Raw genomic sequence first — 17,676 nt, 5'->3', positions numbered from 1 at the left:
ATGTAGGTGTTTTCAACAAGACCCAAGTCTGAGACTGGATGGCTACACATACAGTACACACCCTATACCCATAACGAATGCCTTATTCAACCCCCAACCCCAGACCTATAGTTATATACACACACTCCCTACTGTCACCTAGTTTGTTGAGTGGTGCTGGGAGACTAGTGACATCTACTGACAGAAAATAAGAATTGAGCCACCTCAGCTTAACCATGGGCTCTGGCAAAACTTTTCACTTCCAAATATTCAAAACTTAACTTCCACTCCCAATTATTCCATCCTTGTTTTATATATCAATACATTAAAGGACAGTGAAGAGAGTGACAGCAAGCGAGTGGGAGAGAGAGATGGGGCGGGAACCCAGCATGCACGTGGTGGGCATGTGGAATATGGTGCGGCACTATAACTAGTTGAGCCACGTCTCACCCTGCACCTATCTGTATTACCGGTGGAGTGTAGACCTGGGGACCTGCGTCGCTTTAGGTCAGTGTTTCTCAAAGTGTGGTCCGGGGACCACTGGTGGTCCGCAAGCTAGCCCAAGTGGTCCGTGAGCAGACGTGGTAAAATAGAATATAGATGAGTTGTTTGCAATATTGAACCAACTTGTATGTAAATCCAAACATTTCTGCAACACTGCCTATGTAGTTTAAATCATATGAATTCTCTGACACAATAAGCAAGGTGCAAAGACAATCAAGGTGGTTCAGTGAGTAGGTCTATTGTGTAATTTAGGCTTCTGTTGAAGTAGGTCTACTTCAGGCTAGGTTAGGTGGTCCGTGAGGCTTTTTTTTATTGATTAAGTGGTCCTTGGTCTGAAAAAGTTTGAGAAACACTGCTTTAGGTAGAGCAAACACAGTGAATAATGCAAAGATGTTAAGGTGGACATGTCACAGAGCTCTATTCAGACATGATGACGCATAGCACTCAGTATTTGTTTTTAAAACTAGAACTTTCCACTGCTGAATTATTGCACCTTATGACCGACACAGGATGTGTGAGTAGCTACAGAGAGAGAGAGAGAGAGAGAGAGAGAGAGAGAGAGAGATAGAGAGAGACCCACCACACACAGAGAGAGAGAGAGACAGACACACACACACATTCTCACACATCTGTCCTACCTATCTAAAATGGTTACCTTTGGACTATTTCACATGAGCTGCTTTCAAACACGTCACATGGACACATTTCAAAAGTAGCAGTAATAAACAGTATGTAAAAAACAACCCGAAGGTGTTATGGCCTTGTCTGGGTGTCAAACCGCAGGTCCAAGCAAGTGCCCACGGAAGACTGATCTCACTGAGTTCACCTGACCACAAAGGCTCATATCTGCAAACTGTGTTACTGAGTTGCTCTGTGAAAGAGCAGTTCAACTCTAAGTTGAAATAATCTCTCATCAAGGACTAACAAATAAAGTTAATTTGGCCAATTGTAGGCCATTGTATAGTATACTATTAGCCTGACGTAGCCAGACTCAGTTCTATTTTGTGGGCGGGGTAAATTTGGGCTGGCTTCCAGGCTAGTATAATATAATAGTATTGATAAATGGTAAATGATAGCAGTGTAGTTCAAAATTGAAGGAGCGGTGACAGGAACCGATTAGTATCACAAAAACAACCCCTACTTTGGACTCACTGACAGTTCATGCACTACTAAACCAAGACTTTGTGGCACTTCTCCTGAACAGTTTTTTCCTCATGAACAGTTACTCAGTAGTTGTGACCAGAAGTCTGTTTGTGTTGTGTACCCAACGTACCAGAGGCCTGTTGATATGTATGCACAAACTGATGTGTAAATGCATGTGATTATCACCTCTTCAGCTGGTCGGCTGGCCACTTCCTGTCTCAAAATTGCTCCCAGCCCTCTTGAAGCACTTTAGAGGTCTCCGTCATCATGAAACCATCAGATAAGGTAAGGTGTTGCTGCTCTGAATGGTGTTGGTGTCTTGGTGGTCTCTACAGCAAACAATGTGAGTGTGACCCTAAACATCTCTGCTACAAGATACTGCAAGTATATGAGCCTCTAAATTGACTGCTAATAGACAACTTTTTTGTAACATAACAGTTTGACTGAAATGTTGTTCTAATGCAGTGAGACATAAGAATGTTTATATTTCAGAGTAAGGTCACAAATACATTTTTTCATATGCATGGAATATGAATTTGTGCTTCCTCTCAGAAATGCATTCATGCATTCTTTGAAAGTTCATCCATTGTGTAGGATATTATAAACCAGGCAATACTGAATCATAAGCAGCCATATGAGGCCCTAGTGATGCAAAGATCAAATCTCCCTATGGGTTCTCTTCCATACGCAAGTAACCCCTTCCTTTCACAGACGGTGCAGGGCTGGTTGATATGCGAGGATCCACAGCGTTCCTGATGGGTCTCGGTTTCTGCTTAGCTTTCCACTCACTCTGCTGCAGAGGTAAAAACATAATGCTTCAAATGTGATGCTTTACTCGGGTCTCTTACAATCATACTGCCAAATATGTTAAATGTGTAAGTAATACTAATGAACCTGTCCTCTGTTTTGCCACACAGATATAAATATGACAACAAACCTCCACACATCTGAAGGAGTAAATGTTTCTCTTTTCTGTAACACGTCTGGTGATCTTACTCTCATCAGGTGGAAAAAGGAGGACACCCTGATTTTTGCCTATAGTCCATTGATAAATACAACAAAGGAGAACTTCACCTCAGCCAGGATGAGTGTTGACCCTGCTACTCCGAGAACTCTTTATATATCTCACGTACATGCGTATGATAAGGGAATATACATCTGTGAGGCAATAACTCTTAAACACAAACTAACACAAACATGGAACCTGACCAGCTACACAGGTATTTTTGTTCCTATGTTAGTCTCAGAAATTTGGAAAACTTGGTTTAACTTGGTGAATGCTTGGTTGTAACACTCGACTCAATACTTTCTTGTAACTCACAGATGACAGCCTCTCACCATTTCAACAGATCATCATGTCTGCTGCCATATCAGGGATAATTAAAATTATTGTATGTGCGATAATATGTATTTATAGGTGAGTAAATTCTATTTGTCTATCAGTTACAGTCATAGTTTTACCCAGTAATTTCCCGACATTGATTAGTAGATGGAAAGGCAATGTGGTGGTGGTGGCACAATAATATCATACTGTATGCTTTTGCCAATATTTGACTAGTTACACAGTGACACATTACCGAGATGCATGCTGTTGTTGTTATTGTTGTCGTTGCTTTCACCTGATGGTGTTAAAACTGAGAGGTCAACACATTTGAGTTGTACATGGACTCCCGTCCCAGACCCACTCTCTCCACCACTGGTCTTATATGTTACAGTAGCAAGAGCAGCTGAGGGACACGAAACCGAAGATCCAGACAGGACATCAGGGTTTTCCACAACCATTGATTTTGTGGGCCTTATAGTCTGAGGAGTTCCTTTTTTTACAAGCCAATCTCTTTTAATTAAAAGAACTTCTACTTATACTTTGCTTTTGCTGTTGTTATTGTTTCTGTGGTTCACTTTGTTAGAATAGAATGTACATTTCATACAGTGCTGTCTGTTAGTTTAGTGAAGTGACATATCCATAGTTTCATAGTTGATTTCATAATTCATATCCCATGGTTTTAACTTAGTGGCATAAAAGCACTCAACCCGTCATTCATCAGTTAAGAGTATACGTGTACAGTACATTTCCTGTTTTTATAAAACAAAAGTTGATGCAGAATACGGTAGGTCTGCATATATAAAAGACTCCATTAAATGCATATGGTAATTCCATACATTGAAATGGCCAAAGACATTTGACAATATACTGAGAAGATCTTCGTCCAATCAGTGCCTATATTCCACTGGACCAACATTAAATCTCTGTAGCTTTTATTTCTGGCCTGTTCTACAGTGGCTGAAAGGGGCCCTAACAGTGTAACACAACACATGATACTGATGCCCATTGAAATCGTACGTCTTCTACCATTTGCTTGAATGACATGATGCGTCTCTACATGTACCCCTCGATTCATCTGGTCACTCAACCTTCAGTCTTTAGGCCTATATTAATTACTTGTCCTTCAATGTTGACCATATTATTTGACATGACACATGACATACTGTGTGTGTGTGTGTGTCGCTGTATTTCTACCCATACAAGTTATTTTGTGACTCACAGTCACCGTCTAGTGGTGCTGAGAAGATGGAGCATGTCTGTGCCAGCTTGCGGTATAGTCATGAATATATTCATTCAAAACTATTCTGAACAATTTCAGAGTTTTCCTCAAATATCTCCATCCATAATGCACTAAACTTTTAAAGCAACATGATGCAAGATGACACTAAACGGGTATCCATTCCTTTGAAAAGTGTTGAAATGGGTCAATGAGTAGCCCCCTCCATTGCAATTGCAGCGCAATGCACCCTGCAGGCACCCCTGCAGCTGTCAAAATGGCTTCCTGCCAGTGAAATGCAAACAAACAAAACTAAATACACAGAATAACAAAATAGTTCATAAAGTAACAAATACAGGGACACTGGTTATCCGCAGCCCTGGGAAGGGCCTCCTGCCAGTGACAAATCAATAAGAAAGAAATAACACAACACAATACTACAGAACATTGAGAAGGTGAGCTGGTTAAACACCTTAACAGAAATACAGTTACTAATTGAAATAACATATCCGTCCTACACATAACATTAACACTCACGACCACACACACATATTTTACTTTATTTGATCCAACATTACAAGTCAAATTTCATTTAGGAATCAAATGTTCTGAATGATCCAACAAATACAGTAAGACAACACAGCACATTGTTATGTTATTTACAACTTCAAGGATATAGAAAACATATTTTCCAAATAAACATGCAGACAAGACAACACAGACTAAGACTAGACTACCAAACACTAGCACAGTGAGCTGCCATTTGTAGCCAAGCTTCTTGGATATCAATGACTGGTATTTTAGAATCTTAGTGCACTAAGAGTCCTCCATAAACAAGTCAAATGAACCTCAATGATACCTCAAATATTTTAACTGTTTTGCTTTTCTTAGAGATAATAACAATATCTGGCGTGTTCGCAATTCCTGAAAAAGTATTTAAAGGTGAGTTAAAGCATTCAGACTGTACAGTAGTGTGTTTAAAGATCTGCTAATCAGCCACACAGGGGATCTGGGCAGCAATCCCCCCCCACACACACACACACACGTTAAGAGACAGAACTCAAGAGGCTAAGTGCAAGCTACAGCTCATACAGTCACTGTTGTTGTAGTTAACCCTCCTGTTGTGTTCCTGGTCAAATGTAACCGATTTATAAATATTTTCCTCTCAACTCACATACCTATTGGTCAGATTGACAGTATTTGTGCTTGTGTACCTTCACATACACACACACACACACACACACACAAACACACACACACACACACACACACACCTTCACTCTGACTCTTCTATGGCACCTTAACTCTGACTGCTTCTATGGCAGTCCTCAATATAATCTCTCTCCCTCTGAGTTGTATGGGATCAACGAGGCCTGCAGGCCATGTAGCAAATGGGAGTTCAAAATGTGTATTATTCAAAAGAACTTAAAGGAGAATTCCGCCAATTTGCCAATTTTGTTGTTCTAGGTCACTGAGTACTGCCGGTACTAGCAAAATGCCAGTTTTTCACTAATAGAGAGACACAAGCCAATGCGCGTCCTATCAGGCTTTTTGGTTGGTAAGAGAAGATAGCCTACATGCAGCTGCACTCGCCTATTACCGTATTTGAACTCATAGGCAAAGTTAAACTAACTTCACTGTGGTCTCATAGGCAACGACAAAACAGTTATTTACTTTAACTATTGACTGACAAGGGGTTACAATCAAAAACATAGCCTGAAAAAAAGCAACGCTTACCCCAATAAATGACTTAATAAAAAAAAATAATCCTGCAGAGTCATTTGGGACTCGTTGCTAAGGGCTGTGTCACAGTAGGCCTACGTCTTCAGCTGTGCTTTATATGCACCTTTCGCTTTAGACCAGGTTTTTCTGATTTTTAATTGACATGCCTGGGCGCAATGTTCATTTGAATTGGAACGCATGGCAAAAAATTCATCACTGAATTGGGATTAAGATAGGAACAAGCCTTGCTTTGCACTTTACACCAGGGGGGGCAGCCGTGGCCTACTGGTTAGGGCTTCGACTTCTGTGTGGATCTGCCCTCGTCAACCCTGTGCAAATATAAGCCTGGTCCTTGCAACTAATTCCCTGTTCGGCTTTTTTCTCTCGAGTGATTCCCTGACACATAGTAACTTCTCTATAGATCACTGCCAAACTAACGAGTCTGGCTCTTAGTAGGGATGTGACGCTTGAAACTGACTTCTCGAATCAGTTTGGAGCTTTCAAAGCTTTCGAAGCACAAGTGTTTGGAAACACTGCTTTAAAACGTGGTTCAAAACAGTCATGTCATGTGACCACTGCTTTGAAACATTGTTCAAAGCGCTCATGTCATGTGACCAAGACCAAGTGAACCTTTGGTGCATTTCACCAGTCTCGGCAGCAAGCTGCTATGTGCCCATGCATTTACTTAGACTGTTAGACTGTTAATTACAATTAGATTTAATCCATAGCCATGATGGTGTAGTGGTTAGCATGGGTGTTTTTGCATGGGAGCCTAGGCTGCTCAAATGTGGTTCGCTCCCCGTTTGGTTTGTAAAGTATAGTTTCAGATGATATCTGTTTATATGGTCAGCTTCTTATTTTATCACTAAACACACAGTTTCAACTAAACTCTCAGAATGCTCAAAAATGAAGCAATGCAACATTTAAATGAGAAGAAAATGACTTAGAGAACACTAGCAACAGTAATAAGCTACAAGTGTCTTTTGATGTGATCTCCCATCTAGCAACTGACCAAGGATATTGCTGCTTAGCTTTTTACTAAGTCCATGAACATAGGTTACTCAGTGAGCCATGGTCTTGAACAGATTGCTTCTCCGCTACGAAGCATTTGACAGCTTTATTCCCCCATATACATGTAATCCGGTTGAAAATGTATACATTAATATAAGATTTGAATACATAATTTCATAGTTTAATAAATAGAATGTAAGGTTAAAAGGTTAAGATTCATTGACCAGCAATGACGTTATGAGTTTGTGTCGTGCCACTCTTAACAATGCAGATTCGAACCTCTGAGACACAACCACCACACTGAATAAATTTACAGTTATTTATTACAAGGGAGCAGCAGCAGCAAGCATACATGCAGAGCCGGCAGAAGATGTTAAGTGTACAGTGTCAGGCCCGAGCCCACCCTCTGTTAAAGCCCAGGATATCACCCACACAATGCCCGCAATACCAGTTAAGCCACTAGAAGCCTAACTCTGAGCAACAAGAAGAACATCACAGGACTCTTAAGATAAATAGCCCACACACACTCAATCACAGCAAAGGGAATAGCATTACCAACACACAGGCTAGCACTAGTAGAAACACAATATTATTCACAGCACTCCAGAATGTACCATTCAGAATTGCATAGCAATACGTTTAACACCAATAAAGCCACATAGGAATAAGCACACAATAAATCACTTCAGTCCAGTTTGTTCTTAATTGCCACACAGGTAGACAATTGTGCAATAGGCCCAAGCAGTTATAAGGAGGGAGGGCTCACCATGACACAGTCCACGCCCCCTCCGCTGTCGCGCATTGCTGGCCCCCAATCAGAGAAATAACATTGGTCGGCGGCACCCTCCTCGCCGACCAAGAAAACAACAAATCCCACAATGCACTGGGTGGTGTAGCAGCGCTGTCTCCGTGGAGTCCGCCTCCCTGCAGCCAGTGACGTTAGGGCACGCTCAGACTGCTGTCCAAAACGCGCAGAAGACTTCCTTGTCGGCAGGCGCGCTCTTCCACGCAGCAATCGCCCTCGGGGAGAGAACAATGTTTTAATACTTCGTAAACCTTGAGCTGGCCCATCCACACTAAGACAGAATGATTGTTTAACTTTCCTTTAGCAGACGTACGATCGCGCATATCAGCTGTCTCCTCTCTTCAGTCAGGCTGCACAGCTCCAGGAAGTCAGCACCCCTCGGGAAAAGGACAGTTCTTAAAACTTAGACAGATGACCGATGGCCCACTCACACAGCAAGACAGCAGATAAGCAAAAGTTACTTTCCTTCATGGATCGCTAGTTTGCGTCCTCTTAATCAACCCGTCAGCGGTCAGTCATCCAGCAGTCCACCTCGCATCAGCTGTTGCTTCAGGGTCGCGTCATCAGGCCAGCCCTGGGTTCCCCCCGTCGTCACTACAACCTCTCCTTTCCCTATAAAAAGGATTTACCTCCCCATTCTCCCAATCGCAAACCCTCACACACCCCAGTCCAATTAGTCCATCCACCAATCACAGTGTTCCACATGAGAAAGCAGGAAAACGTCCATCACAGGGAATTGTTCATTGTGCACAAATAAGCATTTTCCCCCAGCATCAGACATTTATACATAATAATAATAATAATAATAATAAAACCCCTCCTGACTGTGACATTCCCCCCCACTAAATCAATGGTCGTCCCGACCATCACTCACGGTACCTAGCTGGCCGAACTCCCAAGTTGGGTCGCTGTGACCGACGGGCTCCAGAGACAGAGCCCGCCTCCTCCTCAGACAGAGCCCCCTCCTCAAGCTCAGGGGCCATGCCCTCCCTCATCATTGTGGTTCCCCCTGACCCGGGCTCCCCTCCCAGGACAGGTAAACCCACTGGCCACCACCCCAGCTCTGAACCCTCTACTCTACGCTCCCCTGCCACCTCACCTGCATCTCCACGAGTCCCACTCCGGTCCCCCCAGTCAGCAGGCTGAACGCGCAGGTGGTTGCGGTGAATAGTGCGGGTGGGCCCCTCCCGGCCTTCTGGGCGCAGGGTGTAGACTGGACGGTCCGCTGAGGGTTGGTTCAGCACCACATAGGGCCTAGGATCCCAATGGTATCCTAGTTTCCCCCGGCCACGGCGGCGGAAATCCCGGACCAAGACCCGCTCTCCTGGAAGCAGCGGCAGGGCCCTCCGGCCCCGATTATGGCGCCGCTGATCCTGCTGTTGCCGCTGTTGAGTCCCCTGGCGCGCTAGCTGGTACGCCGAGGTTAGGCGGCCATGATGCTCACCGATCCACTCGAGGGTGTTACCCCTCCACTCCGATCGGTGTACTCCAATCAGCTGGTCGACCCGCAGCCGCGCATGCCTACCAAACAAGACAAAGAAGGGGGCCAACCCAGTAACACTGTGGGGCGTGTTATTATAGGCATGCGTCAGCTCCGGTAGATGCTCCATCCATCGGCCCTGTTCACGTTGGCTGAGGGTGTTGAGCAACCCCAAGATGGTCTGGTTCATACGCTCACAGGCTCCATTGCCCTGTGGGTGATATGGCGTGGTCCTCACCTTGTGGCAGCCGTAGAGTCCACACAACTGCTGGGTCAACTCAGCCTCAAACGCAGGTCCCTGGTCGGTCAGAATCCTCTCTGGGCACCCGAATGATTGGAAAACCGTGGTCCACAAGACTCTAGCTGTCGTCGGTGCTGTCTGGTCCTTTGTAGGCACTGCGAATGCAAATCTGGAGAAGAGATCTACAATGACCAATATGTATGGATACCGGTCACCAGCCCGGTTCAGCGACAGGTAGTCCAGGGCTAGTGTCTCCCACGGGTAGCTGCTGTCGATCGAGCATAGCAGTGCCCTTGGCCCCTCCACGTTGCTATTGAGGCAGCACTGGGTGCATTCCCTTACCCACCTGCGGTTGTCTCGGTTCATACCATTCCAAAACACCCTCTCCCTCAGTGCAGCCAGCAGTCGGTACCCCTTGGCATGACCCAGGGCCTCATGGTAGCGAGTCCAAACCTGCCTTCTGTCTGCCACCGGCACCACCACCGCAGTCACCTCTCCCAGTGCACCTGAGGCCGGCCTTTTACACAGCAATACCCCTTCCATTACAGTTAGGTTAGGCCATTCTCTTAACAGCTGTCGACCAGCCAACTGGAGGGTCTGCCGCTCCACTGCAGATGGTTCATGCCCCTGCTGCTGCCACCGACGTATAAGTGTGAGGTCCGGATCACTTCCCTGCCGCTCTGCCCATACCTCCTGCGTACCTCCATTAGTTGGGGCCTCGACACGTCCTGCCAGCAGGGCCTCTGGAAGCCTGGACAGCGCATCTGCATTCAGGTGCTCTGACCCTGGTTTATGACACAACGAGAAATCAAAATTATCCAGTTGGGCCACCCACCTCTGCTCCACAGCCCCCAATTTTGCAGTCCGCAAGTGGAGCAGAGGCCGGTGGTCAATAAACACTTGGAAGGTTGCCCCCCAGAGGTAATCTTTAAATTTGTCAGTCACTGCCCACTTAAGAGCGAGGAGCTCCAACTTAAATGCGCTGTAATTTTGGTCTTGTTTTTCAGCATTGTGCAGGCTGCGGCTCCCATAAGCGATAACACGCTCCCTCCCTCCCTGAACCTGAGCTAGTACAGCCCCCAACCCATGTAAACTAGCGTCGGTATAAAGTCGGAAGGGCAGAGTAAAATCGGCATACGCCAACACAGGAGCCTTCACGAGCGCCTGCTTCAACTGGCTAAAGGCCTGTTCACAATCAGAGGTCCACTTGATGGACCGAGTCTTATGCCCCCCTGTACCCCTCAGCAAAGCATGCAAGGGAGCGGCTTTCTGGGCAAAGGCAGGGATAAAGCGGCGATAGTATCCAACGAACCCAAGGAATGAACGGACCTCACGCACCGTTGTTGGGACTGGCCATTGTTGCACTGCTTGGGTCTTGCTGGGATCGGTCGCCACCCCACCCCCTCCAACCACATGGCCCAGGTACTTTACTGACTTCTGTAGGAGACGACACTTGGAAGGCTGCAACTTCAGCCCGTGGTCCTGCAGCTTCAAGAAAACTTGTCCCAGATGTTCTAAATGGGAATCAAAATCAGGTGAGTATATGATCACATCGTCTAAATAAATGAGTAGAAAATTGTGAACCTGCCCTCCCAAACACCGCTGCATTAAACGCTGGAACGTAGCGGGGGCATTACATAGCCCAAATGGCATTCTTTCGAATTGATACAAGCCCACGGGTGTGGCAAAGGCAGTCTTTTCCTTATCTGATGGGTGGACTTCAACCTGCCAGTAGCCACAGGCCAGGTCGAGGGTGGAATACCACTCAGCTCGTTTCAGGCAAGTCAATGTCTCCTCCACGCGAGGAAGAGGAAAGGTATCCTTGTGCGTGACCTCGTTCAGCTTGCGGTAGTCTACGCAAAACCGCCAGGACTGGTCCTTCTTCCTCACAAGTACCACCGGCGAGGCCCAGGGAGAGGAGCTTTCCCGAATAACACCCCCCTCCAACATGCCCTGTAGTAGAGTCCTCAATTCGGCGTAGAGGCTGGGTGGCACGGGTCGGTAGCGCTGACGTATGGGGGCAGCATCTCCCGTCGGGATAGTATGATATACTACATCAGTGCAGCCATAATCTTCCTCACTCTGTGCGAATGTACCTTGCCATCGGCCCAGTAGACCCTCGAGCTGTCGCCGCTGTAGAGGGGCCAGGTCTTCCGCCTGATGGACCAGAGAGGCTAAGTGGTCAGGGAGGGCACTGCTTACAGGGCGAACATCCACCTCCACCACAGTCTCATCTTCCCTCCGGAGCACCAGCTGGTTGGGCACCTGGATGTCCTCCTGAGACAGCCGCAAGACCCTCGCCAAGGGGCGTCGAGGAGGCAGTTCGACCGGATATGGATGGGGGTTGCACACTCGGAGGAGGACCCGTCCATCCTGAAGGTTGGCCACCGCGCGCCCCACACACCATTCCTGCGCCCCATGGTAACAGTCTTCTAGAAGCACACTCTCCTGGTTGGCTCTCGGCATCTCAGGGACATGAGCCCACACCACAGTCTCTGTCTGTGGAGCCAACCGCACTGGCTCGGCCGTGCGGAGGCGGGCTACCCCCAGACTTGGACCTCGGCATTCTTCTGCCCGCAGCCGGCGGCAAGCTGCGAATGCCCGATCCCATGCTACTGTGGCTGCCCTGGGGAGAGTGGACTTAAACAAAGTAAATTGATGCCCCCCCTGCTGTCGCAGGCCCTCCCAACAGTACTGAATGACATTCATGCCAAGCACCCCATAAGTGGGGGGAAGGTAGTGATCTTCTACCACCACCACGCCTTTCCCCCGGACTGCAATGCCACCCACTTCAAAATCTAATAAAGCATAGCCCACATATGGGAGAGCTAGTCCATTTGCTGCTTTAAGAGTTAGCCATGGGACATCTTTAGTATCTTTCATTTCAATATCTCCCAGATACTGTTTGAGGAGACCACGGCTAAATAAGGTTACTTGGGACCCAGTGTCAAGGATGCAAGGGAACCGCTTACCTTGGACCAGGACCTCGACCTCAGGGCACTGTCCTACGAGGGCCATCTTCATTGGGGCTTCCGCGGGGCTACTGCCGTCTGCAGAGGACGCCACTCTGCGATGGTCGACTGGTCCCTGAGAAACACAATTGCGCTGCATGTGGCCAGCTTGGCCACACCGGAGGCATATGGGCCGTCCCTGGTCGTCCCATTGAGGTGTTCTATCTCTCCGGCGGGGGCGGGTCCCTTGTGGATGGCTACTGTTATTGCTAGCCGGGTCAGGTTGTCGAGGTGTTGGCCCGGGAGCTGTTCGTTGAGTGCGCAGTTCTGCTAAGAGAGAGGTCTTCATGTCGTTTACTTGAGCACGTAACTCCTCCACCAGTTCAGTGCGCATTGCCTCCTTGAGGCTACCCCAGTCTTGCAGCGGGTCGGTTGAGGACTTCGATCCATGGCTGGGCTGGGGCTGAGTCGGACTGTTATACGTGCGGCGGGTCTCCACATCCATTGGTGCATGAGCCTGTTGCGTTTCTTTCTCCATAGCCTTTGCCTCCTTGCATGCCTCGTCAAAAGCCAGTGTGGGTTCCCTGCGTGCTCGTCTCTGCAGTTCCATCTGTACAGGGCCAGGCTGTAGTCCAAGCACCAACTGGCTTCGAAGCATCTCATCATCGGATCCCACAGTCGGCTCTTTCGCACGCCACCTGGAATGAGAGAGCAGGGCTTTCGCACGGCACCTGGGAGACGCAGTATGAAAGGCCCCACCCCTTCCCCTGCTTGTTGTTGACACTTAAAAAACTGTGCCCTTAACTGGCTTACTGTTACAGCATCCCCATATATTCTTCCTAGGGCCTCAAAGATATGATCAGCTGTGTCTTTCTCTGCAGGGGGCAACAATAACACCTCTCTCTTAGCCTCACCTTGAAGTGAACTTAGAATAAAATCAACTTCCTGTTCTGCTGACAAAGTCTGGGCTCTCAAGTAAATTTCCATTTGGCTACGCCATTCTGCTAGCGGGGGACCATTCTTTTCCCCATACTTGGGCACCCATGGACCCCCTAAAAACCATGGTACCATCATCATGTTGTTGATTACAGGTCCAGCTGCTCCACCGGCCTGCTGATCTTCAGACATGGTGCTGTGTCTTAAGAGAGATCCTGCCGACTACGCCAAAATTGTCGTGCCACTCTTAACAATGCAGATTCGAACCTCTCTGAGACACAACCACCACACTGAATAAATTTACAGTTATTTATTACAAGGGAGCAGCAGCAGCAAGCATACATGCAGAGCCGGCAGAAGATGTTAAGTGTACAGTGTCAGGCCCGAGCCCACCCTCTGTTAAAGCCCAGGATATCACCCACACAATGCCCGCAATACCAGTTAAGCCACTAGAAGCCTAACTCTGAGCAACAAGAAGAACATCACAGGACTCTTAAGATAAAATAGCCCACACACACAATCACAGCAAAGGGAATAGCATTACCAACACACAGGCTAGCACTAGTAGAAACACAATATTATTCACAGCACTCCAGAATGTACCATTCAGAATTGCATAGCAATACGTTTAACACCAATAAAGCCACATAGGAATAAGCACACAATAAATCACTTCAGTCCAGTTTGTTCTTAATTGCCACACAGGTAGACAATTGTGCAATAGGCCCAAGCAGTTATAAGGAGGGAGGGCTCACCATGACACAGTCCACGCCCCCTCCGCTGTCGCGCATTGCTGGCCCCCAATCAGAGAAATAACATTGGTCGGCGGCACCCTCCTCGCCGACCAAGAAAACAACAAATCCCACAATGCACTGGGTGGTGTAGCAGCGCTGTCTCCGTGGAGTCCGCCTCCCTGCAGCCAGTGACGTTAGGGCACGCTCAGACTGCTGTCCAAAACGCGCAGAAGACTTCCTTGTCGGCAGGCGCGCTCTTCCACGCAGCAATCGCCCTCGGGGAGAGAACAATGTTTTAATACTTCGTAAACCTTGAGCTGGCTCATCCACACTAAGACAGAATGATTGTTTAACTTTCCTTTAGCAGACGTACGATCGCGCATATCAGCTGTCTCCTCTCTTCAGTCAGGCTGCACAGCTCCAGGAAGTCAGCACCCCTCGGGAAAAGGACAGTTCTTAAAACTTAGACAGATGACCGATGGCCCACTCACACAGCAAGACAGCAGATAAGCAAAAGTTACTTTCCTTCATGGATCGCTAGTTTGCGTCCTCTTAATCAACCCGTCAGCGGTCAGTCATCCAGCAGTCCACCTCGCATCAGCTGTTGCTTCAGGGTCGCGTCATCAGGCCAGCCCTGGGTTCCCCCCGTCGTCACTACAACCTCTCCTTTCCCTATAAAAAGGATTTACCTCCCCATTCTCCCAATCGCAAACCCTCACACACCCCAGTCCAATTAGTCCATCCACCAATCACAGTGTTCCACATGAGAAAGCAGGAAAACGTCCATCACAGGGAATTGTTCATTGTGCACAAATAAGCATTTTCCCCCAGCATCAGACATTTATACATAATAATAATAATAATAAAACCCCTCCTGACTGTGACATTTGCTCAATAAGAGAAATGCATATTGGGTAATGTTCATGTTTACTGAAAATAGCATTTGAAATGTTAAATATTTGTTGTTTAATAATATGTTAAAATGCTTTAAAAATGCCTGTAAGAATAGGAAAAGAGTGTTACTCAAATGTTTTGTGAATTTATTTTTTTTTCTTAAAGTTTTGTGAATGAGCCAATCACATTCAAGTTCAAAGAGCCATATCGGTGTCATCTGTTCATCAGAGGTAGGTGAACCGCATTCTGAAAAAAAATTGGGGGGATTGTCGTCCGTGTGGCACCAGCAGGCCTCAAACCGAATGACCTATTGACCTGTATTGGCACAATGCAATTACACTGTCAATGCAAAAGTTGTTAGGCTAAGAAAACTAAAAAATTTCTATCTCCCATATCGGTGTCATCTATTCATCAGAGGGAGGGGAACCGCATTCTGAAAAAAAATTTGGGGGGATTGTCGTCCGCGTGGCACCAGCAGGCCTCAAACCGAATGACCTATTGACCTGTATTGGCACACTGCAATTACTATTGACATATTTGTGACCGATGTTGACCAACAAAAGTTCTTAAATCATACACAAACCATTAAAACATCCATATTTTCATTGATTGTGATACACAGAGGTGTGTTGTGCTGAAATAAACCCAATTTCACTTATCTTAGATGCTGTGGGAATTTTGATGGACAAAAAAGCTTCAGAAACCGCCGTTTACAGAGCATATTTTTTACAAATGTTGATCAACAAAAGTTCTTAAATCATACACAAACCATCAAAACATCCATAGTTTAATTGATTATGATACACAGAGGTGTGCTGTGCTGAAATAAACACAATTTCACTTATCTTAGATGCTGTGGGAATTTTGATGGACAAAAAAGCTTCAGAAACCGCCGTTTAGAGAGCATATTTTTGACAAATGTTGATCAACAAAAGTTCTTAAATCATACACAAACCATCAAAACATCCATTGTTTGATTGATTATGATACACATAGGTGTGCTGTGCTGAAATAAACACAATTTTACTTATCTTAGATGCTGTAGGAATTTTGAGGCACAAGAAATCCTCAGAAATCGCTGTTTAGAGAGCATATTTGCCTATATTTGCATATATAAGCCCCCAACGTCGTCTTCCAGACAGCGCTGCATGGAAGGCACTAGGGTTAGGCAAGGGTTAAGGTTAGGGTTAGGTGCCTTGAAGTCGACGGTCGCAGCGCTGCCTTGAAGTCGACGGTGGGGGCTTAAAACACCATCGAGCGTTTCTGCATGCGAGTAGGAATGAAAGTGTGAGATAGCAGGGGTATAAATTCATGTTCCCTGGACCAGAGATGCTATCAGTGACGGTCTGCACAGTGTGTTGCTCTGCCTTAAAGAAGTGCCTGTTGGCCTGCACATGTGATTAAAGACACCTCACTTCTCTAGTCAACTAGTAATATCCTCTCTTTTCTCTCCTCTCGTCCCTCTCTTCCTCCCTTTTCCCTCCCCTCCTCCACCTCTCCCCCTCTCTTCCTCCTTTTTCCCTCCTCTCCTCCTCCTCCTCCCCTCCTCCTCTCCTCTCCTCCTCCTCCCCTCCTCCTTTCCTCTCCTCCTGCTTCCCTCCCCTTCTCCTGCTCTTTCTTAACAGAAAATCATGAAGCGCCTCATTAAACGTTATGTTCTGAAAGCTCAGGTAGACAGGGAGAATGATGAAGTCACTGAAGGTAAAAATCCATCACTTTTATATCCACAATGCACATTTTATGATGTGTGAGTGTGTGTCTGTATGTGTGTGTGTGTGTGTGTGTGTGTGTGTGTGTGTATACTTTTTGTGGAGAATACATCCCTAGTACAGACAGCTTTTAAAATATGGTTTGAAATTGTATTTTAGTTGTCTTTTATTGCTTGTTCCCACATAGTCCTACAAAGTCCTAACATAAAAACAATCTATAACCTCATTTTGGAAATATCAAATACCACATGCTCTTGTTCAGTGTGTGTGTGTTTGGGTGGGTGGCTGGGTGGTTGGGTGTGTGTGTGTGTGTAAGTGTGTGTGTGCATATGTGTCTTGGTGTCTGGGTATTTGTGTGTACATCTCTGTATCTGTGTTTTTGCATATTTGTTTTGTATTTTGTGTGTATGTGCGTGTGTGTATGTTTATGCGCGTGTTCGTGTGAGTAACAGTGCTGATTTCTCCCTGCCTCCGTGTTCACAGGCGAGCTGAAGGAGATCAAGCAGGACATCTCCAGCCTGCACTACGAGCTCCTGGAGGAGAAATCTCAGGCCACAGGCGAACTGGCCGACCTGATCCAACAACTCAGTGACAAGTTTGGCAAGAACACTAAGAAGCCCTGAGACGGAGAGGTGGTGGAAGACAGGGAGAGAGAGAGAGAGAGACAGAGAGAGACAGAGGCGTGGGTGGAGAGGAGAGAAGACAGACAAAGAAGAAAGAAACCTAAAAAATCCCTCTTCCTCTCCAGCAACACAACCACAGAAAACAAAAAGAGACAATGTTGACCTTTCTGTTTAGGAAAAAAAACCTTGTAGACTTGTAGATTTTGTTTAGTAAGGACCCTCATTCACTTTGTGGGATGTGTTTGTGTGTATGTGTTTGTGTGTGTGTGTGTGTGTGTGTGTGTGTGTGTGTGTGTGTGTGCATGCCTGCGTGGCACAGGCCTCAAAGCCCTGACCTGGAGGTTAAGGGTCAAGATTTGTATTTATGGAGTTGAAGGGACGTGAGCTCTTCAGTGAACAAAGCA

General features: G+C 46.5%; 1 protein-coding gene and 1 long non-coding RNA gene across 3 annotated transcripts; one reads left to right on the top strand and one right to left on the bottom strand.

Moving 5' to 3' along the window:
* Positions 1 to 1,868: 1,868 nt before the first annotated feature.
* Positions 1,869 to 3,486, top strand: LOC121699663. 2 transcript variants are annotated; one of them, XR_006027007.1, is made up of 5 exons: positions 1,869 to 1,969; positions 2,338 to 2,427; positions 2,544 to 2,846; positions 2,950 to 3,043; positions 3,342 to 3,486. It is a non-coding gene; the product is annotated as an uncharacterized LOC121699663 (long non-coding RNA). The 2 variants fall into 2 exon arrangements; XR_006027005.1 differs by having other exon boundaries at positions 1,874 to 1,969; positions 2,632 to 2,846.
* Positions 3,487 to 11,983: 8,497 nt separating this feature from the next.
* Positions 11,984 to 13,075, bottom strand: LOC121699652. The gene is made up of 2 exons (XM_042081959.1): positions 12,398 to 13,075; positions 11,984 to 12,051 (listed from the first exon to the last, which is right to left on the bottom strand). Exons 1-2 carry the CDS (start codon positions 13,032 to 13,034, stop codon positions 12,038 to 12,040), a joined length of 651 nt encoding a protein of 216 aa, XP_041937893.1. The 5' UTR covers positions 13,035 to 13,075; the 3' UTR covers positions 11,984 to 12,037.
* Positions 13,076 to 17,676: the final 4,601 nt, after the last annotated feature.

This window comes from Alosa sapidissima, chromosome 2 (genome assembly GCF_018492685.1).
Source record: "Alosa sapidissima isolate fAloSap1 chromosome 2, fAloSap1.pri, whole genome shotgun sequence".
NCBI classification, from domain to species: domain Eukaryota; kingdom Metazoa; phylum Chordata; class Actinopteri; order Clupeiformes; family Clupeidae; genus Alosa; species Alosa sapidissima.
The sequence above is the reverse complement of the archived record's forward strand: the minus strand, read 5'-3'. Positions and strand labels throughout refer to the sequence as shown.